This window comes from Calonectris borealis, chromosome 2 (genome assembly GCF_964195595.1).
Source record: "Calonectris borealis chromosome 2, bCalBor7.hap1.2, whole genome shotgun sequence".
In the NCBI taxonomy this organism is placed as follows: Eukaryota; Metazoa; Chordata; class Aves; order Procellariiformes; family Procellariidae; genus Calonectris; species Calonectris borealis.
Window position 1 is genome coordinate 117,840,382 of NC_134313.1, and position 27,895 is coordinate 117,868,276.

Sequence of the window (27,895 nt, forward strand, 5' to 3'; positions counted from 1 at the left end):
CCAGTAATTAGGAAGTTAGCTAATAGAGACGGAATTTTTTTATATTTTTGAACTTACCTGTATAGTTGAAAGAAAAAGTACAGCGTCCTGATGGAGATTGCAGTGCTGCATCTCCAATTGAGGGGGTGGAGGATGTTGTGAAATGTAACTCTGGTGATATAAGTAGCAAGCTATATCCAGTTACCAGTAAGTCTGTTGGTCATTTCAGTACCTGAATTATCTCTGGAGCAATTTAGGCCTATAATTCAAGTGAACCATTATTAGAGATGAGTGAGGAGAAAAAAAAAAATCTTCATGGAAATTTGGAAGGAAAGATGATGTTTTGCAGGGGTAGCCTTGATCTTTGTTTTACAGTATAGATGAATTTAGATGAAACTGTGAAAAGTAGTTAACCTGAAACACATAATGTAAAGAGGAAGTTTGTTGTGGTTGTGGTGAGTTTATTTTTGGAAGGAATAGTCTTGGGAGACTAGAGGGCTTATTGATGTGCTCAGTGCAGCAGAGGTTTTTGCTGAAGTCTGAACCTTGCCTAAAACCATTTTCCACAGCTTTCTGATTGATTTTTCTGTAGGACTATTTCACTCCAGCATAATTGGATGCTGGGGTGACTCTCCCAGTATGATACTTGATTTAGGACTCTGTCCTTGCTTTCTCTCTGATCAGTCTGTGTGGCTTAAGTGCTTCACTGTTGAGAATTTTTTTTTTAGAAGCAGCATAGATTTGGGCTGCCTACATATAGCTATTATTTTCAGATATAGCTAGCAGTTTATTTTTCAATTTTATTCAAACTTCCTTATACTTTTTGAAGACTCCGACTTTCTCTTCTCCAGTTCCCCTCGTCCCAACACCAGGTTTTCTGTTGATTCTGGTGTGTGCTTGCATGCTGGTTTACGTTCTGATGTGTATTGATGTTTGAGACACCTTACAGTGCAACATAACTACTGAATCTGCTGGCTTCATCCTTTTAATTCCCTATCTTTTAGGCTGCTTCATTTAGGCCTTCATTTTTGTGATCTTGACTTGGCTGTTGTCTTGCCTTTACTTTTGAGAACAGAGTTCCTGATAAACACTATGGATATTCAAGTACTAAAACTTGCCCTGTTTTATTCATCATGGTATGTTTGAACAGTAACTGACGTTATTCAAACTGTAAAACTTCCCCCCTCGCCCTTCTTTTACATGGATGTTGTACTACACAATGACCTATTTTAGCCGTAGCATTTGGAAACAGCTAGGAAGAATTCAGACTTGCATCTTCCTTTTCAAAAATATTAGAATCAATGCAAATTCCTTGGCAGTCATTGCCTTAGCCATGACTCTGTTTTCCAGTTCTTTACCTCTTTGGGCTACTTTTTTTTCGTATTGATACCAGTGGATTTCTTTGACATGGCTCTTTTTCCACCAACCAATCTGATGTGGCAAACTGTCTTTTTCCTCCTTTGATCGTTTTAACATTGGTAGATCTGTAACGTGACCAGCATAAAGTTACCACTGGAAAATAACTAGAGCTGCTGTCTCCAAGATCACTGGTTCCTTTGAGAGGTTTCCCATCGGAACATGGCAAGGACGATTAGTGTCACAGATGTTAATGGATAAAACACTGTACAGAAAACCACTTTCTTAACGTGGCACTGGAGTCACTATTAGACTTGTTTATTTCAAGGTTTGTGTTTTTGTCATTTTTTTTCTAGCTTTTCAGTAACTGCACATCTTTAAAAACTGAAATTTAAATGAGTATTTTCATTTCAGTATTGTGTGCTTGTCAGCTTCTTTTCCCAAACCAGATTACGGTGACTTTTAGGAAAAGGAGACTTGAGTACTTTTCATTGGGGGTGAGGGGGAAAGCCAAACAAAAAAACCCCAACAGCAAAAAAAAAACCCACCCACCAAAAACTTGAAGGATTTTCTTGCTTAATGAAAAACAGAACAAAGTGAAGGGGAAAAAATTAAACTGTGCATTCCATATGTGGTCAGCCTCTTTTCGACTAGTTTTTCTGTAGAGCTTTTTTTTTTACTGAGTCTTCGTTTTTGGTGGATGTTTTTTGTGGTTTTTTTTTTTTACGGATTCTGGAATTGCCTTTTCACACTGTTTCTTAATATAGTGGACAACCTTTTGAAGATGCTTGGATGGGAAAGTTTGGTTGATGTAGAGGGTGTCAGTTGTGTAAATAAGAGTACAGAAATGATTTTCCATCATTTCTAAGTACTTGAAGAGGCATACTGGCCTCAGTAGCATTTATGAAGTGTCGTTCTGGTTTAATTAGGAAAAAAATGTGATCCAACAATAGCAGCTGTTCCTCTAGGCTGAAGTTCAGATTTTAACCTGGCCTAAGTCTGTGCTGCTGCTGAAAGAACTAATAGCACTTGGCCCAAATTGGATTAGTGTGTGAATCCAGCTGGAGAGTTTTCTGGGAGCTGCAGGCAAGGTTAGTCTTCAGTCCGTTCACAGCATGGCAAAAGAAAAATCTCGTGTCAGCATAAAGAAGGGGTGGCATGGAGGCTGGGATTATTTTTTTTTTTTTTTGGTGGCAGTACTGGTTGATACGACAGCGATTAGGCATTTGTTTCAGAAATTTGTCAATGAGCCTCAGTTGCATTGAAATAATGCTTGCTTTTGGCTAAAAATCTTCAGCATTATAATTACTGACTATACTGTGGTGTTTGTAATGAAGGATCTATGTTTATGTCTGAGATATTTTTCCTTGAAGAATTTTAAGACTTACATAGTTGGAAGAGCAGCTTATCCTATGGATACCTTCATACTAAATGAAGCTATGCACAAGTCAGTCTTGTAGGAGGCGATTGAAAAATATTCCTAGGTAGATGTTTAAAAATTGTATTTTGTGGATTCTGTATTGTGTCTGAAATTTTTGAGAGCTCAGGGGAAGAGCACAACCTGTAGCACTGCTCAGCTGAAGTCATGCATCAGATCAGCTGATGTTAATGGATGCTAACGCCACACTTTGGCAACATGCTTTTGAGTTGAGACTTTTTTGAAGCACTGGCGGTTGCAGCTGCCCAATGTGTTGTTGGATGAAGGCAAGTCTTTGTTCCTTATTTTAAAATAATGACTTAAAGTTTTGTGAATGACACATCGTTTAGCATACATACAGTCTTGGCTTTAAATCAGTTGTTCAGGATGTGTGTTTCAAATGAAACATTTGTGGGGTAAGGAAATCTTACTTGTATGTATTTTCAAATGACTCCCCAAGTTTTTATTAAATGGAGAGCTTTCACATAAGTTAAACTGTAAAAAAATAACTGTATGTTAATCAGATGTATCTTATTTGGACTTCCATGCATCACTGAAGCTTTCCTTAATTTTTTTTGTAAAGTCTCATTAATAGAAGTACTATTTCAGTATGAACAAGTATGTGATATACCACTTTCAACAACAAACTTGAATAGGAAACTGACAATTACTCAAGCAAATTCTTAAAGATGGCACATAAGGATTGGGAAGCTTTTTGCTGTGGGAGAGCAACATGAGACTTTTTCAATTCAGATTTTGAAGTTCAGATAAAATGAAAATCCATGGTACTGCAAAGCTGGTATCCTCATATCCTAACTTACGGAATGTAGAAATTACTAGAATATTTTATGTGCTGCTAGCCCTACAAAAGCAAGTAACTTTAAAATCCACAGTGAAACTTAGAGCCTTAGAGTAGCATAAATATTGAAATAGGAGATGAAGTGAGATTTTGTGATATTTTTTATTAAAAAGGCTAATTTAAAGGGATACCATTACACCGTAGTGGAGGAGAAGGTGGAAGATTTCTTTATTTTTTAGGTCTTGGAGGCATACACTGCTGACAAAAATGTGGAATATACACAAAGTTGCTAATTTAGATGAAACTGACTATTGGCAAGTATTTATTCACCCCTTTTCTGCTACATCAGTGCCAAGCATAGCAGAAACCAGTAGCTGGCCACTCAGCAGACGTTGAGAGAGAAAAGAGGATGTCAGATTTTCACTAACTTACCAAGTCAGTATTTTTTTTTTTACATTGCATTTGACTGAATGATTTAAGAATTTATGTGAGAAAATATTTTAAGAATTATGTTTTGTATTTCTTTTGCCTAAACTCATTGTATATCATCCTCGCCTTCAGTAAAGGATAAGCCTGTGATTTACCCGATTCTGTGTCCTTGGTTCTGGGCTGTGTTCTCCCTATCTGGCAGGAATTCCAGAAGGAGTCCTGGTCCACCTCCCATGTCTGTCCTTCACGCTCATCTGCTGCAAAACATAGCAAGCACACTAGACAGGTCTTAGTATGTCACCTTATCATCAGACCTATCCATTTTCCTTTCAGCTTTGTGAATGTGTGCTTCTGTTGTTGGCTGCAAAAGTGGCTCAGTTTTCCTCTAAGTAATTATTAGAAAACTACACAGTGGCGGCAGCAATCTGGAAGCAATGGCTTAGCACTTAAGTAAAACAGTTCTTTTCACCATATTAAAAAGGTTGTAGTCTTGACAACTTTCAGCCTTTTTTATGACTACAGTGGAAGCTGTCTTATGGAAACAAAAGCATGTAACTGCCCCCAGGTAATTGAGGTATCAAATTTGTGTATTTTGCCAAGATTGCTTAGAAGTGGCAGCAGCATATCCAGCAGAGCACATGTCTGCAATCCTTTTGCTCCTTGTTTGACAAACACTAGATCAAATATTGAAAAGCAGAATTATCCTAACTTGCACAAATCCATTCCTTATTGCTCCCAAAATAATATCACTGGGGTAAATTTGCAGAATTCTGTCAAGCTATCTGTATCTTTCTCTTGCCACTTGTCCCAGTTAAGTGTCTTGTCCTAACATAGTTTCCCTTGTGCTTCCAAAGACATTAAGGAGAGAAGGCATCAAGAGACAAGGTATTAGGTACTGAAAGAAATTTTGACTAGCACTAGAAGTCTTCTAAGTTCAGTTCTCTGACAGATTTTTGTGGATTGGCTTAATAGCAGAATGTCATACCTGGGATATCGTAAGAGGACTCAACACTTACTTCCAGTAGTTTTTACTGTGTTTATGCATAAATTTTCAAGGGAAGAGCTGATGCAGTGTTGAGTAAGCCAATCTAGGTGTTCTTTGTAGAGTTCTGTAGAGACTCATTAGTTTCCATGTAAATAAAAATAATTTTCTTTTGTCCTTTTGAAATTTTCTGTGACATTCATGCCTTAGATGTATCAGGTGGGCTGGTTTTTTGAGTAACATCCTGCCTAATGTGCCTCACCTTTCTCTCCTTTTGCTCGAGTTGATTTGTAATACTTCTTGTTCTTAAGTAGAATGTGAGTAATGTAAGCTATACTTCAAGGTGTTGACCCTGTATCTGTACCAAGTATTTTAGTCTTAAAGATTAAGTAAACCTAATCACTCTCTTGTTATTTTCTCATCAGCTGTAGATAGCTGTGTGGGTTTTATTTCTGCTCGAGTAATGAAAGATCCTACTGTGACTAATTAATCTGTGATCTGTTGATTAATATCCCTTTCATTCTTCAATCAGCAAATGTTAAAAATTACGTACTGGAAATGCTGTACAATTAGTTGTCAATAGTAATGTATAAGTGACAAATTTCATGTTCCTATCATCTTTCTCTCTCTTTTTTTTTTTAAAATTCATATAATTGGGGAATTTAATCAATTATATTTGTCACTGTATATGTCTCCAGAGAGTAAGTCCAGCTCTGCAGCTTTCTCTAGATGCATAATTCTTCCAGACCAAACAGTGGTGGTCTCAGATGTGTGCTTTCTTAGCCTTAAAGAGAGCATCCTTCTTCAGCATCTTTCACAACTGTTTTTGTTCCTCTTGCTTTCATTTTGAAGCAATATGAGTTTTTTCTTCTCGTGAAGGCTCTTTGTCAAAGCCTGTGAAAATTCAAGGTGTTTGCTGGTTATAAGGTTTAACTGTAGAAGATTAGTTGTCCTGGAGCTCTGCAGCTTCTGTAATTTCCAGTTGAATCCCTTAGCCCAGTTATTTCACAGATAGCTTGTGCATTCAGATTTTCCATGTAGGTCAGTTTTGACAACTTCTTGTTGCTTGTATTGTCTCTGAAACTGCACTGCAGTATGACTACAGTTTGATCAGACATAGGAGTTTTCTTTTAACTAATACAGAAAACAAAGTGAGGTAAGCTTTGGCAAGCCTGGGCTGCAGCTGCTAATTGCGTACTTGTAATTCCATGCAAGTGTGGACGCTGAAGCCCAGGTTGTCACATTTCAGCTGTTGTTGGTGCTAGATACGGGTGGACCAATGCCGTGGGGTGTTTTTTTTCATCTGCAGTCATGTTGAAGAACTAAAAATGAAGAGAAACTTGTGATTTCGGTTCCTTGGTTTTACTAGACTAGAACTTTTTTTTTCAAGTGCTGAAAACTTGCTTCTTTTGCCTCATGTTTAAGTAAGTGACATACCCTATTTTAAATGGCTACTTTGCAGACATGCTATTTATCAGGAGCAAAACCTATATATGTAATCAGAGCAAATGTGACTTTCTCCATGAAGTGCCACAAATTCTTTGACTTGTGAATTGTTGGTGGTTGTTTTCTTGCAGAGAAGAGGTCTGGTTTTAAATTTACCCTCCCCTCTTTTTGGAAACCTGTAGATTTGACTTACCTCATATGTCTGGCGTCTTTTTTCTCTCATTTTCCCATCCTCAAGCCCATAATGCCCTGGTTTGCCGGATTGCTTCTTGCCTCACTATGCTGCATTATGAATTCTAGTGCAAGTGGTGGGTTGGGAGTAGGGGACCATTTCTTTTCGGCAGCAACCAAAATCTCGCCTGTGAAGTTAAGCCCTTGTTTCATGGCCATTTTAATCTGTCAGTTGTAGAAAGCTAGAACTGCTTCTGCTTTGAGGGGAAATAATAGTACTTGAAAAATGCTATCTAGAATCTCTTGCCATATTCTTCTGAAGTACTTCCCTTCCCTTTTAATGGCTTTTCTGAATTACTTAAATGGCATCTGTGACAAGAATGGTAGGCCAAGAGTCTGTCCTTGGTTATTGCACTTAAAATTTAAATTTTGCTCTAAGAAAGTTGATTAAATTGTCTTACTGTATCCTGAATGCTGAAATTTTGTGGCTGTTGATGCAGTTGCTGATAGGCAGAAGTGAATTTATTGCTGGTAGACTTCCCTGTTACTCTGTTTTGCTAGGATCAGCTTTCTGGCTCTAACAGATGTTACTTCTGTAACTTATGCTCCAGATTCCAGTTGTGAAACGGTGGAGCTTTGGCTTGCTTTCTTTTATAAACGTCTACAAAATACCAAGTTTAACTTTTTGCAAGATTTCACATGACACTGTCCTACATGGAACTGTAGATACGTGGGAGCAGCTGTGTAGCACAGTGCTGCTCCCACCCTTCCTCCTGATGGGTTTAATTTGGATATTCTTGTATGTTTATCAAAAAGTTGGTTCGTATTTTGCAGAGCGCTGAAGACAGGAACTAGCCTTTACGAAAGCTTCTAAAATCAGACTTAAAATTAAAAGCATCTTGTAGTCTCCATTTTTGTGGTCATCTATAATGACATGGCAAAGCATCATTCCCCCTCAGCAAGAAGGACGGTTCCATCATACCATTCAGTGTAGTTCAGGCTCTTTGATTATTCATGTAGCTTCCCTTCTGTATAAAAGCAAAAAACTGTGTGTTACAGTGCCATCAAAGCCATTGCACATTTGCATAAAGCTGCAGGTGCTGTTGTGCACATAAACTGTGAATTGAACAAGGATGAAAGAAGATGAAATGCATTATTTTTTATCTCTTCTGAGAAGCTTTTTATTCCTCTTTGAGTCACCAGCATCAAACTGATGGGATTATATTTTAAGCAAAAACTGTCACAATAATTAGAATTTATAAAATGGAAAAAATTCTGTGGAAAAAAACTGGCTCATCTTCTAAAAACAAAATACGCTTTCATGTAAACATTCTGTATATCTAAGTTGTGGAGAAGCACAGCATTTTTCTGTTGAATTTGATCCCTTTGTAATAACTCTTTGGGGCTATCAAATGCACTAAAAATCTCTGCCCCCTCACATCAGAGAAGAAACATATTGTTGGATATCTTCATTCTGATAAAGCAGTAAAACAACTGCAGCTTGTGTTTGACTGTTTGTGTCAAGTAACTCTAAATACAGACTTCTAATTAGAATGCCGTGGAAGCTTTGAAAAACACTGTGCAATTTGGGACACCTGGGACATTAGGTGTTAGTGGCTTGTCTCTAATAAGCTACAATCCCCACTGGAATGAGTTTCCTTCTCTCACCCACTGGAGTTGTTAGCAGTTAATGCACCTTCTGAATCTGCAGTTTCTACCGTTCTCAGTTAATAGATACCGTGATGGAGACTGGGTCATCTTCTCGGTGACAACGCATGAAGCATACTTCTTTGATCAATTTAACTGAAGTCTCAGTTTACGATGCTGCAATCACCAAAAGCGTTTTCCTTGCAGGTGGGTGGTTCTTAGGCAGTCTTGTAGTCCCACCTGGAGTTTGGGAAAGCAACTTGAAATTTCCAAGTACAGATAGCATGTGTGGTCACATTCCCAGCGATGCAGTTGACTGTCACAGGGCATGAGCATGAAATACTGTTTGACTGGTAGATAGCCAAGTCATTGTTAGCGAAGAATAGAAAAACTTCTGGTGATTTGTGCAAGAGTAATTTCTTTCTTATTTGATGAAGAAGTAGGAAATAAAACATGCAGAGAGCACACTGAGAACGTTCAGTTTTGGTTAGTGATCTTGATCACTTGATATGCTTAATGAACTCTCACATGAGGTCATAAATGTAAGTCATGCTTTTAAGTTTAGGGCTTGGATTTTAGAAAATAAGATCCTAAAAATAGAGTAGAAAACTGATCCTGGATTTTTAGAGTGATGTGGTAGCTAGAAGATCTAGTGTGGTGGATTATCAGGAGTTGTAATACATGAATGAGAACATAGCAGTCTCCAATAGGAGTTACATATAGACTGGAAGCTGGGCTGGACTGGACTGCTTGTCCATTTCTGTTGCAGGTATTTGAGTAAAAATGGTGGAGGCTGAAAAGTTGGGAGGAGGTTGGAAATATGCCACGTTCTCAACATGCCACAACAATGAACGGTGAAAAAAGAAGCATCATTAAGATTTAAGGGTAAAATTCACTTCTATTATTATAGGGAGGAGATGCTTGCAGTTTCAATTTCTATGTAGTAAAACAAGAGCTGATGGATAGAAGTTGAATTGGAAAAAAAACATGTATTGAACACTTCCAACTTAGCTGTGAGTAGATTTTCTAACTGGTTATCACAGATTAGGATTTTTGGTTCGTTTACAGGGAGTGATATGGAAATGAAGGTGAAAGATTTATGTAGCTCAGTTGAGAACAACCCGAGTTACTTACTTGTTTTATTTTTCATCTCTGGAGCACTGCTTTCCCCCCATTGTCGTGGATTGCACTTCATTGTTCCATTTTTTTAATTGTTAATTCTCCGTACTTACCTGCTTTAATAGTATTCTGGAGACTATTTACCATGGTTTGCAAACCATTCCAGTGGTTGCTGGTGGTCTCCTCTGACCCCCCAAAATGTGTTTGAGATACAAAAGAAAAAGCGGAATGTGTTGTGTTGTGGTGTGTGTTTTTTTTTTGTCTCCCTTCTCATGTTACAGCTAGTCTTATCTGTGTAGAGAAAAAGGGAAGTACTTGATCAGTGTTCGGTTCACAGAAAAAGAAATTTTGCTGTCCAAGGTTAATTTTAAATGATGTGCCATGGGCCATCTGTATAACGATGCTAATTGTTGACAGGTAATTGTTAACCCAAGTGTATAAGAAAAGCTCCAATATTTGTACAGCCATTTAGAAATTCATAGACTTGAGAAGAGTTGGAACTTTTGCTAGTCCTGTAAGGGCTGACAAAAGATTCTGTCCTTTGCAAGACTGACAGGAGTATGTTAGTAAAAGTACATGCTTATTTCTACCAACAAGAGTGGCGAGCTCCATGTATTTGAATGTGACTATGGAGGAAAAATAGCTTGAGAAAATGTTGAAATTTTGAAACACGAATTTGCTGATAAACATGAGACACAAAATAATGAAGAAAAAGAACTGTGTATTTGTTCAGAAGAACTTGAAGCGTATGTGAAACACTTAGTGGGAGAGTGAGGGCAAGGTGAAAGCAGTAGCTGGATACCAAAAATAATTAAACTCTTGGATTCAGGGTTACCCTGCAAAGTCAAAATATTTTTTTCTTTTCTTTTTGAAACAAAACATTTCATGCTGAAAACAGAAGACAGGATATTTTTAAAAATCACTCTAAATTAGGCAGCTAGATCTAACTGCATCATGATGCATTAAGTGATTGGAAGTTATTACTGCTGAAATGGTTCTATTACATTGCATCCTTATGCCAGTTCATGTAATGGTGAAAGGGCAAAAATCTCACCAGAAATGCTTACTGAGAGTGGGAAGATGCATTTTATTTGGGATGTGTGATGTTTGTTTTTTTTTTTTCTTTTCAGGTTAAGGCAAAATAAATTCCAATTGTTTTCCCTGTTCTTTTGTTTGTTGTATTCATAGCTCCCTGCATTCTTGGAAGCTGCATTCCCAGCCTTTCCAGTAGGGAATCCTTTCAGGTGAATTTGGGTTGAGCAAGGTTCTACATGGGAGGAACAGAGGGTTTTGTCTGGGTTGTTTTGTTTTGTTTTTTTCCCCTTACTGTATTTCTAGCTAAGATCAGAATATTTTAATGTGTCCAAAAAGGCTACTAGAATTGTTCAAATATGCTTGGTTTCTTTAATTCTGCTTCCCCTGTAGTCAGCAGAGAAACTCCTGTTTGATTACAGTAGAAGCAGCGTGACTCCCCATAGTACAATACTGAATGTTCTGGTTATGGTTTTTACCTACAGTTTCAGTGTAATTGTTTTATTTGATATTATAGCCTTTTACTACCATCATAGGTGTTGACTGTTACATGGTCTAAGGCACAATCGCACCCAGGATTGGCATATTGATGCAAACTGCTACGTGTAATACCTTAATTACTGGTAGCAGTTAAGCAGTCTAAACTGTTATAATCTGCACTGGCTGCTTAAAGTTAGTATGGATAGGGGTATCTAGGAGGCTGGGCACCTTTGGGAACAAGGTGGTGCATAAATATCCTTAGCATACTTGTCTTTTCACTAATTTCAACTCAAAACTGCCTTCCCATCCTTGCTACTGTAAGGAGGGGGAAACAAACCTCAAATCTATCAGGGCGTAATGCTTCAGCAGTTCAGGAACTACTTGGTGTGGAGTGCTACAGCTGCAGGAACCATCTAGGGCGAGCTGCTGGTTTTCCATCGCATTCTTTCAAAGCTGAAAATCTTATTTCCGTACGTTGAATTTCAGTGGTAACTTGACAATCACTGTGATTTTTCAGGAGATGTGGTTGTTCTGAGTGTTTTCCACTTCAAATTCTGTAGCATGTAAAGACCAGCAATAACCCTAATAGAAGGGAGAAGAAGGGACAACCCTTTTTTTTGTATATTGAAGTAGAATCTGATACACAAATCTTTCTTCAATAGTGCAGTAAAGAGCCTTCTGCAAGATTATGGTCAACTAAAAAAAGCAATGTTTGCTGAAAGGATCTGAATTGTACATTGCAAAATTGGAGCCTTCCTCTTGAGGGGTTCATTAGGGTGGATAAAAAACTCTTCAGTTTAACTGGAATGATACGTGCATCTTGAGGAGAGTTGTGAGATGGATAAGGTTAAGCTTCAAACTGGCTGCAGCTATGAGGTTGGAAAGCTCTGCTTTTCAGAAGCTTCTTTCTGTTGCGAACTTGGTAGGGAAGCCTCTCAGCTGAAGCTGACCCTGCCCTAAAGATCTTCCAAGCACAGAGTGGAAGGCATGCGTCCCTTACAACCAGACACTTTTAGGCACTGTATTTACTGCATATTTCTGAAATGTCTAACGCATCTGACCACAGAAAAAGGCAAAATCTGCAGTGGTAGTGATGAAATGGTTGTCAGCAAGCCTGTCCCTTCTGGCTCACGTGTAGCTGTCATGTTGGGGTTAGTGTTCCCAGCACTGCTATCTTGAGTTTATAACTTGAGTATCAACTCGTTCCTTGGCTGCTGCAGCCCATCTTCCCGGCTGTAGCCAAAGCCTGCTTGCAGCATGGGTTAGCTCATCTGTCGGACAGGGTGGGGTTTGAAGGACAAGCACTACTCATAATGTAGCCAGCCTGCAGGAGCTCTGGTTGCAATGTTTCATCAGCTGCTAATCCATTTACAGTATAGCTAATCAGATTGCTCTGTTCAGTACTGCAGAGACTTTGTGCTACACCGTTGTAATCGAGATGGCTGATGTGTATAAACTAGCTTGTAAGAAATCAAGCTGGCTATTACAGTGGAGACAAGGTCTTGTCTACTGAGGTTCGTAACTACTTTCTGTTCTGTAACTCTCAATTACTTGCATTAACCCAGGATGTTCATCTCAAGACAAGTTTTGAAGCTTTCTGAGTTTAGTCTCTAAATCAACCATTGTTTGTTGGGGATGGAGAGATGGGCTAGGTTTTTTCTTTTCAAAATGTGGGGGCAGTGCAGCTCATTCTCCTCCCTCAGTGAAAGTACGTAGTTTGCGCCCAAATTCGTTAGCTTAAGAAGAAATTTCTGTGTGACTGTTTCTGTTTATGTCAATGTACTAACAGCACTGCATATGAAAACTTAAACAGAAAGCATCATTTTCATATACTTTTTTTCTGTAGTTCTCATGCCAGTGTGAATTGTTGTGTTGAAGTAGTTTCTTCACAATAGAAAACTAGGCAAAAGACTTGTCTTTTTAAATACTGTAATAAGTAGTTGATCTGAAATTCTTGCTTCTGTCTCTGTAGAGTTGTAAATGGGGGGTAATCTCTGCTGTGGGAATTGTAACTGTGTTTGCTTGGATTGTCATGGAAGTAGTGTCTCCAGATTCTTTAGCAAGGCTGACTTATTGTTACTCATGAACAAATTGCCAAAAACCAAACTGAATCCAATCCCCTTTCCCTGCCCCAACAACAACAAAATTCCCAGGCAAACCACGTAGTTTTGAAACTTCATTTTAGCTCCTGTGGCTTTAGTAGTTAGACCAAATTAATCTCAATCTCTCTCTCTTTTTCTCCCCCCCGCCCCCCGCTTCTTTTTTTTCCCCCTTCCTGACAATAAGACTCTCAAATAATACTTGAAATAGAGGAGATAGCTTAGTCTGCTTTGGCATTATGATAGGAAGTCATACCAGAAAGATAGCTTGTTTATAAAATTTAATGTGGGGTAATATCATCTTTGTGTTGTAATGGGAGTAATGGAGAAGTGCTAAATGTGTTCAGTACTTAATGTGATCAGAAAAATGAATCCAACAGTGACAGTTGGATTTGCAGGGTTTTCCTTGAAATTGGAAAAGATGATAGATTCTCAAAGCATTAGAGCAAAGTGCATGTTTTCAGGTACTATGTTTCAAGAGTATTTGAAATGTAGATCTACGTGTTTATACTTGGTGAGATACTCCCGGTTTTACTGAAACTGTTCTGTTTTCTTCCAGGTGAATCTGGACTGGGAAAATCAACATTAATCAACTCATTATTCTTAACAGAATTGTATTCCCCAGAGTATCCAGGTCCTTCACACAGAATTAAAAAGACTGTACAGGTATGTCTGGGGGAAAAAACCTGCAGCTTGAACAATGTAACTTGCCATTTAGTAATGTAAGGTGATACAGTTGTCACATAAGCACTTATATTTCAAGTAAGTTTAGCCACGGTGTGAACTGCTAAGAAATACTCAATGTGTGTCTTTCAGTATATCTTAGCTATACAAAACTTCCAGGTTCTGAAACTTGTAGCCTGTTGAAGTGTGGGAGCCCTGAAGTGAAATACTTTGTGTGCTGCCTGTACCTTAGAAACCTCATATGGGTGCAGTACTGTTTGGAAATGGAATGTTTTATTATCAATTAAAATACTGAGTATATCTCTAGAAATACGTAGATGTGCACTAAAACCCCTGACTGTTTAAGGAGGGCTTTTAGAAACCGTGTATTAAAGGATTTGACATAAGTGTAAGGAGCTGAGGTATAAAAGTATCCACCAATCTTCTGCAGTCTGTATCCTTTGTGGTACATTTTTTACCTATTATAAGTTGTTATTCTGAAACATATCAAGGACTAGGGTGAACCTGGCTGACTTCAAGCACTGGACTTATATAGGCAAAGGTGTTCCTGCAAGTGCATGATATAACTGAAATATTTAGTCAAAGACTGGAAAACTGAAGTTGATCCATTTGTTCTGTGTAATAATTTGCTACTGATCAGTTATATTTTCTCTCAAGAAAAGGAGCATGCTTTCTGTATTATAAAAAGGTTATTAAAAAAAAGCCAACCTAATACTAAGAAATAATTAAATAATGTTGTGGGTAGCTTAAGAAATCATTACATTTCAGTGAGGTATTTTCTGCCTCCACTGCTGAGCAGCTGTATAAGGATGCATGAGCTCCATTCATCTCTCTTGGTGCGCGTCAGACACTTGTTTAAGATTTTGGTGAAGATAAATAGCTTGTGATAATCCAACTTCGTAGAGATGAGGACCGGAGCGCTCAGCATTGCTGCTGTTCTCTGGCAGAGTTCCTCCAGCTGCAAAATGACAGTCTTAAACCACCTCAGCTGTGGCTGAAGTGATTGTGCAATTACAGAGTTGTCATAAAGTGATTAAGCCTTGTGTTGAGTTAGGAGGGTACGTAAGGTGCTAAACAGAAGCTGTAAAATTGAATGCTTTTTTATTCAATGGAATTGAATAACTGTGCTCCAATGATCCACTGACCTTACTGTTTTGTGAGGCTTTTGGTTTCTTTTTGTTTGGGGTTTTGGGTAAGGCTTTTTTTTAATCCAATCTCAGAACACTGAATAATTACCATAGGGCCAGGAAAAAGTCGGTTATGCTCATACTAAGAAGGTTAACTGACATTGCTTGTCAGTTATCTCAACATCAGTGTCTTGAATACTAATACAAAATGCATTCGTTGCAGAATATAATTTTTTTTAATTTGGAAAACAGCTTTTGAACATCCTGAGTTTAATTAACAATATATTTATTTTTTTCTAAGCTTTGGTCATGTCTATTAGGCTATTTTATCAGTTTAATGTAAAACCATAGTGACTCTGACAAAATGGACTTAAAAGCTTGTGAGAAGGGGCATAATACCATTATTTGAATCAGAAGTGTTGAATTTATGTACCTGTTTCAAAGAGATGTTAAGTGGGATGGCAAAAGTGTGCAAATAGTTAAGCTCTGGTAGAATATACTTATTAATGAAATAATTGGTGACTGTTGGAAAACTAAGGAGAAGGGTGACTTCTTTTTTATCAAAAGGGAGACGTAGTGTTATTTCATTACTGTTGATTATACATTGGTGTACACATTAGAAGCTAAACCAATTCAGGTTGTGTTCATTGAATTATAGTTTAAATAACGTAACGGTGGGTTGGATTCCCTGTCGCTGGAAGTTTTTTTTAAATTGTGAAAAATCATAGGAAGGATTTACACACAAACTAACAACAAAAAAAGACATCTTTCAAAGATGACTCAGTCCCACCCTGGCTAAAGGTAAGCCAGTGTAAGAAAAATTAAACTAAAACTGTGTGTGGAGCTTCTGGAATCTGAGTTAAGTACTTTCATCTGTTAGGTAGCAATATTAGATGATCTGTTCATCCTGACCTTTTGAGTTCTTCAAAGGTGGTTTGTTTTTTATTAATTTACTGGTTGAAGAAAAACCCCCATACTTTTCAGGAAGCTTCACTTAATTTTTTTATTTTATTTTTTTTTTTTTTTTTTTGGCATGTAAAGCCTAAAGGGGAAGGGGGAAGGCTTGAACAGAGCCCTGGCTGAAAAGCCATTGCTTTTTTTCCCTATTTCCCCTGTGTGGGCTAAAGCCTGAGGGCGGCCAAGAGCTAGCCAAAACTATTTTCAGTAGTGAATTGGGGTCTATCATGACTTAGCAAATAATATGATTGGAATAAAATATATTTAAAGACCACCTTCCCCCTTAGAAACTATTGCTTACTTTATCTAATAAGTTTGAGTATACTTGTAGAGCAACATTGCTTTGCTTTCAGTTACTTGTTGTGGTGAATGAAAAATCAGTAAGCATAGCATTTTAAGAAGGAAACCGAAACTGTCTTATTTCAGTGTCTAAGTGAGGATAAAATTGTTTCCCCCTACAATGTTGAAAATTGTATGTGCTAGCAACTAGGTGTATGATGTGGAGGTGATTCCAGTCAAATATTAAATCAAAGAATTAACAGTGGGAGCTGCTATTTGGATCCATGCGACTTGTACTCTTTGCCAGTGTAAATCTGAGGATATCAAGGATTTTGTAGGGTAGAGATGAGACAGACCACCAGTGCATCCTAAAATCTTGGTGGTAATAATTGCCTGCTCTTACATGGTGGGACTAACTTATCGATCAGGAATTGTATAAGAGTCTTGCATAGATAAATACAAACTGTGGTTTGGACTTGAAAACAACTGCAGTTTGAAGTTGTTTTGTGAGGCAGGTCCTTTGTATTAGTTTCATGGAAAACACAGAAAAACACAGTTAATAGTAAGTGATTTGATGTCAGATGAATTCAAAGGAAACTTCTTCAGAAATGATGGGGTATGAAATATGTTTTCTCTGATCATTATTTGACTATCTTAAATGGAGTATGGTAAAGGCTTGTTTAATCCATTAAAAGTAGTCAAGCTGTAACAAGCATCATGTCGTGAATGCTGTGTAGTAACTGCCAAGGAGATCCGTGTGACCCAGTTGACTGGAGTGCATGGGAAAATGGCTGTTTGGAGGAGACTTTTATTAAAAAGTTTTAAATTCCAAGACTTGAACTAATGTTTTCCATGAATCCCTTGGGAATACTTGTAAATCAGATGATAGGATGCAGTTGGATGCTTAGCTATGAATGACACTAGTTTACAGTGATTTTTCTGGATCTTTTCCAGATGTTGCTGCTTTCTCTGCCTTTGACCATGTATGGACACGTCCATTTAGGTTAGAAAAATGCAACTTTACAGCGGCTTTATGGCAGGTTCTTCACCCACTGTCTCTTACCAGTAGTGTCTACTGCTTACGATATATGGTGGATATTGTCTGATTGTCCACAACACAAGCACAGGACATTTAATTTGATCAACTAATGTTTCTTGTTCTGTAGATTTTTGAAAACCCTGCTCTGATAGCAAGATACTTACATGAATTTATGAAAAGTAACCATAAATTTAAATCCCCACCACCCAGTAAGGTATTAGCACTGTCTGCAGAGATTCAGTTACTGCAGGCCATTTGTCAGAAGGTGATTTCACAAATTCAGCAGCAGTTAATTTTAAAAGCATACAGAATCAGGAAAAATGTTTGGCGTGGCATTTCTGAGGATCTCCTGACCTTCCTTTTCCTTTGTAATAAACACACGTTCAAGATAATGTTTTTTTTAATCGCTTCTTTTGTAAAAGCATTCCACTGTGAGTGCTTAATAATTTAATGGTTCTTGCTGGGAATTTTTGTGCTGGAAAATAAAGCTGATACCTTGTAGCGCTTGGCAAGAGTACAGCTCTTAACATTATCATCTCCAGTATTTTGAAAGCATTACAGGTTTCTTATACTTGCAGAGAGCTTGGTTATAGGAGGGCTTTGTTGTTACTATATGCAAGATAGCAAAAAGAATGCGAGGAATCAGAAGTTAATCTCCTGTGTGCTAAAGCTAGTGAGTAGTAAACTCTTGGATGGGTTGACTGTGTGGCTGGGGATTAGTGTCTTCAGTTCTGGCATCGATCGTGTACAATAAAACTTCTCTATAGAACTCTTGAGGGGGAAAAAATACATGCACTACAATTAAAACATAAGTTTTTAAAGCACTGGATGTATTCCTAGGTTCTCATGGCTTTGGACTGGACACTTTCGGAAGGGCAGGAGTTGTATAGTTAGTGAAAAGGAAACTTGATGGTGTCTTCGGCTAGTGTGTGTGCGTTGGGTTTTTTGCATTTCTTTTTTTTTTTTTTAAACCTTCCTAACCTTGCAGTAAGACCTGCTTTAAGTAGGAAATTGAATTGGGTGGCCTTGAAGTCCACCCCAGCCTGGATTCTTCTGTGACTAGCATCCAGGTAGGCCAGTGTTGGGCACTCTTGTTTTATGAAGCTGCCTTACTGATATTTGTCTTTTTGTTAAGTGAGGAACCAACTCATGACAATTGCATGCTGTAGACAGCCATAGTGTAGCAGAGTTAATTTTTTGAGACCTAGTAGTGAAAAGGGATAGATCTGGCTCGGATAGGATCCCTACTGATGAATAGATAAAAATAGCATCCTGCATACTCAGAGTTTAAATATGGAGCTTTCTTTGCAGTTAGTTACTGTTTTCTGTGTTTCTGTATATTCTCTTCTGAATTAGAATCAATGTTTTGCTTGTGCAAGAGGTATTTAGCTTGACTTTCTGCAGAGTGTTAATTTATCTTGTAGATTTACATTGCATCACATAACTAGTGATTGCAAAGTGTTTACAACAATGTTCAGGTATGGCTGTGAGAGAATCTTTTTCACCTATATAACTAGGGATGTGCAAGCGCTTAAGCAGCATTGATACGATCTTTCTCAAATCTTCAGCTGGTCAAGGGACCATCCAGATAGGATTTATTATCCAAGTTTTTACTCTCGCTGAAAGTTTATTACTGAATGTTCATGCAGGTGTTCACCTAGTTAAATATAACTTTCTCTTCTCTTCCCAGGTAGGGTTCAGGAAGCTTAAGAAATGTTAAGCAATGAGCAACAAGGTGGCATCAATGTCTGCCAACTTGTGTGTGGCTCTGAATAAATGGCTTGCGCGGTTGATTTCTTGAATCCATATCTAGAAAATGGCGTGACTAGTGATTTAATAGAAATTGTCTTAATATCAGAGAAAAAACTATGATTAAATGTGTGAGCAATTGGAAAGAGCCAACATGCGAACATGAGTTTGTCATTTCTTAGTGCTGTGGATCAGACTGACTGATACGACGGTGGTGTACAGCACTTTCTCAGGCAGATACCGCTGATGTTGACATTATCAATAATTATTGAGATATTAGTAGAAAGAAGGGGGTAGCAGTCCACTTGCTGTTTAGCCTGCATTTTCTGTGTCATGACATGCTTAATCTGTTTGACATGCTTTACTGCAAGCTGACTGAGCTGTGCTGCAGATGGGTGGTCACGACTTGAGGCACACATTCCCACACCCAGATCTTGCATCATGCCTTGTGCTGATGCAGTTCTCTTCTGAGCCACGTTTCCATCAGTGACCTGAGCTAACAAGAACCAATCCATTACGTTCATGTGAGGTTTAGCTCAGCAGATTGCAGCTAGATTCTATTACTTTCCAATATCAGTCTGTTTGTAACAGGAAACTGTCACTTTCTATGATTCCTTTCCCAGACATTATACTAGCTGAAGAATAAATGTATTCTTAAAAATACATCAACAGGACTAGAAATGTAGTGTCTAAGGTGCTTGGGGGGAGGATTAGTTTTGAAAAGTGTAATTTTCTTTGAAGTGACCAAAGTTCACAATTTCATCAAGTATAAGGCCTGGTTTATCAGAATGTCTGGATATCTCAGAACTTTTTTTTTTTAAATACTGGAATTGGTATTGTTGGCTAGGGTTTTTCCTGTTTTGACAGGATTTAAAATATTAAAATATCCTATATACTTAGATGGGTTCGTTTATCACTGACTTCATTTAAATTATGACCTTTTTTCCTTAAAAAAAAAAAAAATTAATGATTATCAAATTACTGGGATTTTATAAGTAAAACACGGACCCAGTATCCCTCTGAAGCAGAAAAGTTAGCAATTCTTTGTCAGACTACTTATTCATTGAATGCTTTTCCCAGTGTTTAAGATGAGTGACTAAATTACTAAAAATTTAATTGTACCCTATTCATTTTACAGGTTGAGCAGTCAAAAGTTTTAATCAAAGAGGGTGGTGTTCAGTTACTACTTACAATAGTTGACACACCAGGATTTGGAGATGCTGTGGATAATAGTAATTGGTAAGACATTCTTTGTATGTTCTCCCACAATAATTCTGAATTGTATTTTGTGTGTGTGTGCGAGATAATACCTTGTGACATTTTTCTTAAAATGCACACTTCCGTCTTCAGTTAAAATATTAATGCTTTTCAACTTTTCAGTTAGCTGAAAACTTTAACTACTGTAGCTCCAAGAACCTTTATAACTCGACTGAAATGCTCTCAGCTTTTCCCTGTAAAGCGAATGGAGCATTTGGCTCTTTACCCACACAGCAGTGTGCAGAACTGACTTCTGTGCTGTCACAAGATGTGACCAGTAAAGCGTATTCCTTTGGCTACGGTTCATAAGTGTTCCATTTAATGCTATTACAATGAAGGTAATTGTGTTTGAAAGGGTTTTTCAGTGAACTCACAGATTGTATCTTCAGAGCTGTGTAACTCGGTTGTATGTTGAGGAGCTGGTCGTTTAAAATGTGCTGTGTTGAAGTCTTTTAATTTAAAAAAAAAAAAAAAGAGGCAAGCCATGGGGAAGTAGCGTACATCTATTTCTCAGCAAAGACAGACTTTTTTTACATAAATGATATGACTTACAGGTTTTTATTCATGTAACCTCTGCAGTTGGCAGCCAGTTATCGACTACATTGACAGTAAATTTGAGGACTACCTGAATGCAGAATCTCGAGTGAACAGACGTCAGATGCCAGATAATAGAGTGCAGTGTTGTTTATACTTCATTGCTCCTTCAGGACATGGGTTCGTATTAGTGTATTTTTTGTTTCCTTTCTCTGTCTTTTTATCTCAGATAAACATCCAAATTTGGCATTCTTAGTTATCTCAAGTTCCAAATAGGATTTTCTTCATGGCCTGCAGACCATGCTTGATTTCAAAGATGAGCTTACTTTGGCTTGTCAAACATCAGCAAGCCAGACAAGTAATAAGTTAGAACACCAGAAAACATGATTGCACATTAATTACATAAAAAGAAAAATAGTATTAGAACAATTAAAAATACACAGGTGTTCACAAGTGCCAGGTCTGTTTGTGATCTATGTGTCTTTTGTTCACATGAGAAGGAGAAACTGGTTCACGCTTCAAGCAACAGGATTTTTCCTTTCCATTCTTCCTCGCTCCCTTTGGTTTTAATGATAAATTGAAGATGGGAAGTTTCATGCATCCTTATAAGCATGCTTTAATTCACCTGGGATGTAATTTTTGCCTAGTGATAATTCCAATATAGGCATTCTGGATTTTTTAAAATTATTATGCAGTCTTCCACCCCTGCTTACTTTTTAACTTGATCAGACTTCTATCTAGTGGTAGAGAGAGAGAATTGCATTTCCAGAGTGTATTAGATGCAGATTGACTATATCTGAAATTGGTTGCTTAGCATTTTATCATTGTATTATAACTGATTAAATTTGTCAGGGACTCTTAGGTTATACCTTCAAAACCGGAAGGAGGAGAAGATAAGTAGCCTATTCTATTGTATGGGTCAAAAGTAGTAAAACTTGTTGAAGGGAGTAATGCAGGAATTCTGAGGAATATTCCTCAGGCAATGAAAAATGCCAACTATTACACTCAGCTTCTGTAGCTAGCATTGGAATGGTTGTAATAATTTTGAACTAGACAGAGAAATATTGGGGGGTGGAGAAGAGTTTTTCTTATGTAGACTTACCTTAATTAAACATTTTGTTGTTGTTCAACATGCATGTTCATAATGTCAGTTTTGCTCAACATGCGTGTCAATTTTAAATGCAAACACTTGAATCCTTGGCATACACTGTTTTAATAGTGTGCAAAATCAAAACGTCATTTAAATAAAGGGACGATGATCCATTCCTTGTGTTTGTCAACCTTTTTGAGCTAACTTTCACAGTCTTCAAAAAACATTTGTCTTCCCTCCGCACCCCCCTTTCATCCATTAAAACTTTCTAAACCAGTGGGAGGTACAAATTGTTTGTAAGGAAAAATGAAGGTAATGCTTCAGATAAATTAAGTTTTGCTCGCTAAATTTGTGAGGCTAAAAGCTGGAAAAGTATGTTCCTTGTACAGGTATTTCATATTATTCTTGGGGCGGGTGGGGGGAAGTGTAAAGTTGAGCTAGGTTTGCATGGTGTTTTTCAATTACTGGAGTAAATGCTTGCAATGGTCATCTAATTAAGGAAATGAATGGAGCACAGAGAAAATTGGTGCTGCTGTTAGCATTCATTTCCTCTTTTAAGATACTGTCTTCTCTGAAAGGACATTGCTCACTTCCTACCTGGTTTTTGTGGCGGTGCAGTCTTCAGTCGTGTTTCCTGTGCAGACAGCAGCACATGTAACTCGTCAAGTAGTGTACTCTTCACTCTTAAAGCATGATTGTATTTACATTGAATTAAAGCATTTGTAGGTGAACTTATTTATGTTTGTCCTTATGACTTAATACATTTGTAAAAGCCGGCTTGTTACAATTTTTAAAGAAAAAATTGCAGGTTAGATCTTTCCATTTAACGCATCCCGCCATTTTTAGCTGGTATCCCCATGAACGTCTGAACTGATGTTTAGTTTGTGTGGATGTAGGGGGAGAGAGTGAAGGGGCGGGAGGAGCCTTCCCGGTAAGTGAGTGGGGTGATAATGAATTGCAGCCTGTTTCTGCAATTCTGGAATATTTATGTAAAGGCTTCCTACTTCAGTCTTACTTTGTAAACTCAAGACCTTGAGGTGAGCACTGTGGTTGTTCTGAACTACTCTGCTTTGGCCACTGCCCTTCAACCTGGTGTTGCCCTAGGTAGCTTTTTGAAGTGAGGAAAAGGAAAGCGTATTAAGGTGGATGGATAGCCAAACCAGTGCTCTTAATCTAGACGTGCATTAATGTTAGCTATTTAATGGAAACATGTTGAGAAGCTGAGAAATTCAGTGGCAGGTAGAAAATGTTAAAGTGAAGTTAAGTATGTCGTCTTTAACGTTTTCTTTATTCTTTTATATATGGTTTGGAGAAGAAACTAAATTTGAGAACCAAATGAATCTGGTTTTAATGTTCCTAATCCTAATTTCTTTTATATGAGAAATAATCTTGTTAAATCCTTTAAGTGAATCCTTTAAGCCTGACTAAACTTGGTATAATTCTGAAGCATTAATGCATCAAAACCTCTGTGGCTTTACTTTAGCAAGCAGGAAATATTGACCACTTAGATCCACATTGATGGTTTTATATACCCGTATGGTGTGTGTTTTAGTTTTTATTTCATTGTCATCCACTTTCATAATGGTCTTTTTGTTATACATAGCAATTTAGAGATGAGGTATTTCTACTTCATTTGTACACAGGCCACAGAGTTTACGGTCTTCAGCAATCTAATGTATAAAAATATCTCACAGCCCACTCTCAGGAAGAAGCGTACAAATAAACACGACTTTCAGAAACTGAAACTGCATATGTGAACAGAGCATGATTCACAACTGTAAACTCTTACCAGTCGGGCTTTAAATGGGACTATCTTCCAGCTAATGACATGAGCTTTACTACCTTCTTAGGAGAGTTCTTATCCCTTGCTCAGATAAGTGTACTTTCCGCTAGCAGAAGCCTCATGACTACTAGTAATACTAACTTACGACTTACTCCTCTGGTGTTATACTCTGGATTTCCTATAGCAGTTGCAGGTAGCCTTTTGAATTTCATTCAAGCATCTATCACTCATAAATCAGTGTCTTAAGAGTAGTTGTCAGGACAAATCTCAAATCATTTGTACATTCTTGTCTAATTAATATGAATTGCAAAGCTCTAATGCTGTCTTTCAGACTTAAGCCTTTGGATATAGAGTTTATGAAGCGCCTGCACGAAAAAGTGAATATCATTCCACTTATTGCCAAAGCAGACACACTTACACCCGAGGAATGCCAACAGTTTAAAAAACAGGTGAGTTGAAAGATTAGTATTTACAACATGGGATAATTTAGTAAGTTGATCCCTATGGAAATGGTAAGATTTAACTTCTTACATGCAAAGTTTAAACCCTGAAGCAATGACTTGAGACAGCAAAGCTAAGTAATTTATATCTCTAGATTTAATTATATTTCTTGGTGAAATAATCTTGTTTCTATCCTCAGGGGAAGAGGTTTCAAGTGTAGTATGATTCTTGGCAGGTGAAATAATTCACTGCTGAGATAAAAATCAGTAAGGGAGGAAGGGAGCTTTCAAGATTTAGGTGCCTAACAAGTTGTGTGTTTAAACAAAAAAAAAGGTATTTAAAAAAAAAGGGTATTTAACAGTATTACAGTATTATTGATTGTATTGTGGTATTCACTTTCGTGTTGATGTGCTATATTTATTAAAGATGCCTCAGGTATTAGATGAGAATCGGTATACCTGTTGTTCAGTCTTGGGCTGTGGTAATGCATTTTAAAGATGGTGAGATAATTCTAACATTGGTACAACGGATATAATTTCTTTGTATTTGTAGAATAAATTTAGTATTAATGTGGTGTATGTTTTATTTCAACTACATGATCAGAGTAGAACATTTAGGCTTTGCTGTATTGTACGAAGAGGATAGGGAGGACCCAGAACAGGACAAGACAAGGCACGAAGTTTGTTTTGTTGAACTGTGTCCAGTCCTAGTTTAGAAGAACACAGGTCTGAAAAGAAATTGGCATTAAGGGATGTTGTGTGCAAAACTATTGATTTAAGACTGAAAATTAAAGGACATTTTCTGCCTTGGAGAAACTTAAGCAAGGTGCCATAGACCTGAAGTCTGTTTTGGTTGCATTTCATGGTTGTTGGTTTTTTTTGATGTAAAGGGGGAAAAATGGTAGAACACAGAATATTTCTTAATATATAAGCAGCTTTATCAATGAGTTGATGTTAAATAGGGGAGACTTTCCCAAATCAAACTTTGAAAATAAGTCCTTGCATGAATTGGAAACTTACGTTCTTATAAGATTGCAAACCCATGAACCAGAAATATTCCCCAGGGCTCTGCAGCGTAGCTGTCAGCTAATGGTCTAATATTTTTCTGTTCTAAAATTCTGGAAAACTAATCAGCTTGTTTTTAAAAATACCCTTCAGACAAATTGACCACCAAAACAGTAGTGTGTCATTTTTGATGACGCTGTCAGTTATTCTTAAATTTTCATTAGTGGCTGCGAATATTTTTGAACACAACTAACCGCTAGAGTCAGTCTGCCAGTCACAAGCACTATTAAAATAGACAGGTGATCCTGCTTCAAGCAACTGATGCTCAGGTGAGCTAGAAACAGAAAAGAATAGGAGTGACAGCAGTAGCTACCGTGGGAACTCAAAGGGCTAAAGTATGCCTGCAGTTATCTATTCAAATCTCTCTTTTTTTTTTTTTTTTTTTTAAGGGACTCAATTGGGAGACTAGTCTGAGAATTTAAGCTGTACTGTGTTAGTTTTTGCATGTACAGGTAGAATTCCCATTAGTGTAAATCTCCGTCTGCCCCGCTGTAGAAAACTGACGTTAATTTTTGCTGCCTTGTATTGATGGATAGTATTCTGTTAGCTGTGAGGCTCTGGCTCTGATTCTGTCAGAATCAGAATCTCTGATTCTCTGATTCTCCTGGCTAAGGAGAGACGGCCATGCTAATAATCCCTTGGGGTCATCTGATGGTGTTAAACATGTGCAAGTTTTTGGTGTAACTTAGTCACCTTAATATGCAAGGCTCTTACATATCAAACAAAAGGAGGAAGAATCAGATTGCAGAGTTGTTACGAAGTATGAATTCCTCAAACAAATAAGATATTTTTGTTTTTAGATAATGAAAGAAATCCAAGAACACAAAATTAAAATATATGAATTTCCAGAAACAGATGATGAAGAAGAAAATAAGATTGTTAAAAAGATAAAGGTAAATAATTTTCTTCTGAAAAACTGCTTACTCGGGGGGGGGGAGGGGAGGGAGGGTAGAGAGTGGAAAGTTTTTTGTCATTAATGAAGAGCTCATCAAAATGTTTAGAAGATAAAAATCAGATATAAAGCTGTTCTAAGAGTCACTGTTCCTCAGCAGAGGAATGGATGACACTCTTGAACAGATGACTTAAGTCCTTTAATGGCTAGAATTCAGAATGGGAGCACTACATCACATGTTCATTTAATAAACTCTTAAAAGATAACTTTTTTAAAATTCCATCTCTATTTGACTTTTGTCCACCTACCACATTTTGTGTGATTCTGAGCTTTGAAGGAGGCAAGGGTTGTCTTTCAGACAGAGGTGTGCAGCGGCACACAGTATGTGCATTACAGTTAATAGCTGTCTGACTAATTGATACACTGAAACCTTAATGGAGACAAATGACTACAGAAAATCAAAAGGACCATCAGGCTGGTGAAAGGCTTTTTCTTTGTTTACTTGTGTGTGTTTGGTTTGTTCTTTTCTGTTGGCGTCCACCTTGTATATGTTTCTTGATCCTTGCTTCTGTTTGTTCAGTAGCTTTAACAGCCTGTAAGAGCTTTTAAATTTTCTTGCTACTGTGAGAATCACCTAGGACAGATAAACACAAATAGAACAAATGGAAGATATTCTGGGACTAAGCCTAAGGGAGAAGAGCAGAATAAAAGCAAGGACAAAAGTCCAAAATACTTAGCTTTGTACACTGTTTCTTTCAGCTACTTGAAGCTGCTCTTGGCTCCTTTGTTGCTTGTTAACACTGGAGGGATTTTTGGTTCAGCTGAAAACACGAACTTGAAGTAGTTCTTTGCCAAACCTTTGAAAATTGGGTACAAGTCCTTGTAGTCAGTGGGAATAGGAATTGATAAATAATTACTGTGCGATTGAGTAAATAGGAAATGGTTTGCCTTTTGCTTAGCTTACTAAGTAACAGTAATGTCTGTTTCTTAACTAGATTTACAGAATACAACAGTGTAAGGAATTTCAAAGGGGGGTGAGTGTATATATATGTTATTAAACTAGACGGAGATCAGTAAACATAACTATTCTTGCACTTCTGCATTGCAGTGTTATAGCACCAAGCTAGCTTACATCAAGTTTATACATTGGCATGCTTTCACTATCTTTTGGCAGTAGAAACTTTCATTTTTAAAGTGACACTTTATCTTGTAGGACCGTTTACCTCTTGCTGTGGTAGGTAGTAATACGATCATTGAAGTCAATGGCAAGAGAGTTAGAGGAAGGCAGTACCCATGGGGTGTGGCAGAAGGTAAGGTTTTCTCATGATTTTTATCCATTTAAAACTTACTAGACATTAGTCTGTATTTGAAATGTTTGAAATGCTTAATTTGTATGTGCTTTGGTCTGGAAATTTATTGAATATACCATTTTGTTTTTCTGCCAGTCTTGGAACAAGGTAAAGGTTCAGCAACATAAAACTTTGTAAGCAGATTCCTGTTGAAGCCTCTCACTGAGGAATTGTAAAACCTGTAGTAACTTACTGCAGTTAATGATGAGGCTTAGATTACAACTGTTTGCTAGCATTCTTATTTTAATTTTCTTCATATAAAAACTATGTCTTAAGTTCTTCTTTCTAGAGTTATAAATTATAAATGTTAATTTGATCGGCTTGACTAGCATAAATTCAATTTAAAGTTTCTGGAATAGTTTGGTTTTTTCCCAAAATATGAGTCTTAATTGCTGGGGTGTAGTAACAGGAAGGTACCTAGTAATGAACTGAATACTTTTCATAGTTCTTTTTTTTTCTTTTTTATTTTTTTATTCATTTAAAACTTACTTTTTATTGTTATAGAGGCTTGAAGATAACTGCATGTTCTTCTGGCAACCATTGCTTGTGCTTTAATACTGTTCACTTATTTCAAATGGCACATGGCATGGCTTGCACCATGCTGTATAGTGAAACAATCACTATTAAAGTGTTTTTCCGTGATCATTGAACTTTTTCCTTGTAGTGTGCATGTATTGAATAAAGAGAAGATTCC

At 37.4% G+C, this 27,895-nt stretch overlaps 1 protein-coding gene across 5 annotated transcripts in view; it reads left to right on the forward strand.

Annotated features, from left to right (window-relative positions):
- The window catches only part of SEPTIN7 (septin 7), a 79,808-nt gene that overhangs the window by 38,396 nt on the left and 13,517 nt on the right, over positions 1-27,895 (forward strand). For 4 of the 5 annotated variants that reach the window (XM_075143072.1, XM_075143075.1, XM_075143071.1 and 1 more), the window contains exons 2-7: positions 13,516-13,622; positions 19,930-20,030; positions 20,628-20,762; positions 23,787-23,904; positions 25,761-25,853; positions 27,066-27,162. In XM_075143072.1, coding sequence (XP_074999173.1) covers positions 13,516-13,622; positions 19,930-20,030; positions 20,628-20,762; positions 23,787-23,904; positions 25,761-25,853; positions 27,066-27,162 — 651 coding nt within the window. Of the gene's footprint in view, positions 1-3,790; positions 3,987-13,515; positions 13,623-19,929; positions 20,031-20,602; positions 20,763-23,786; positions 23,905-25,760; positions 25,854-27,065; positions 27,163-27,895 lie in introns of all 5 variants that reach the window. The other variant, XM_075143076.1, reaches the window with a different exon arrangement.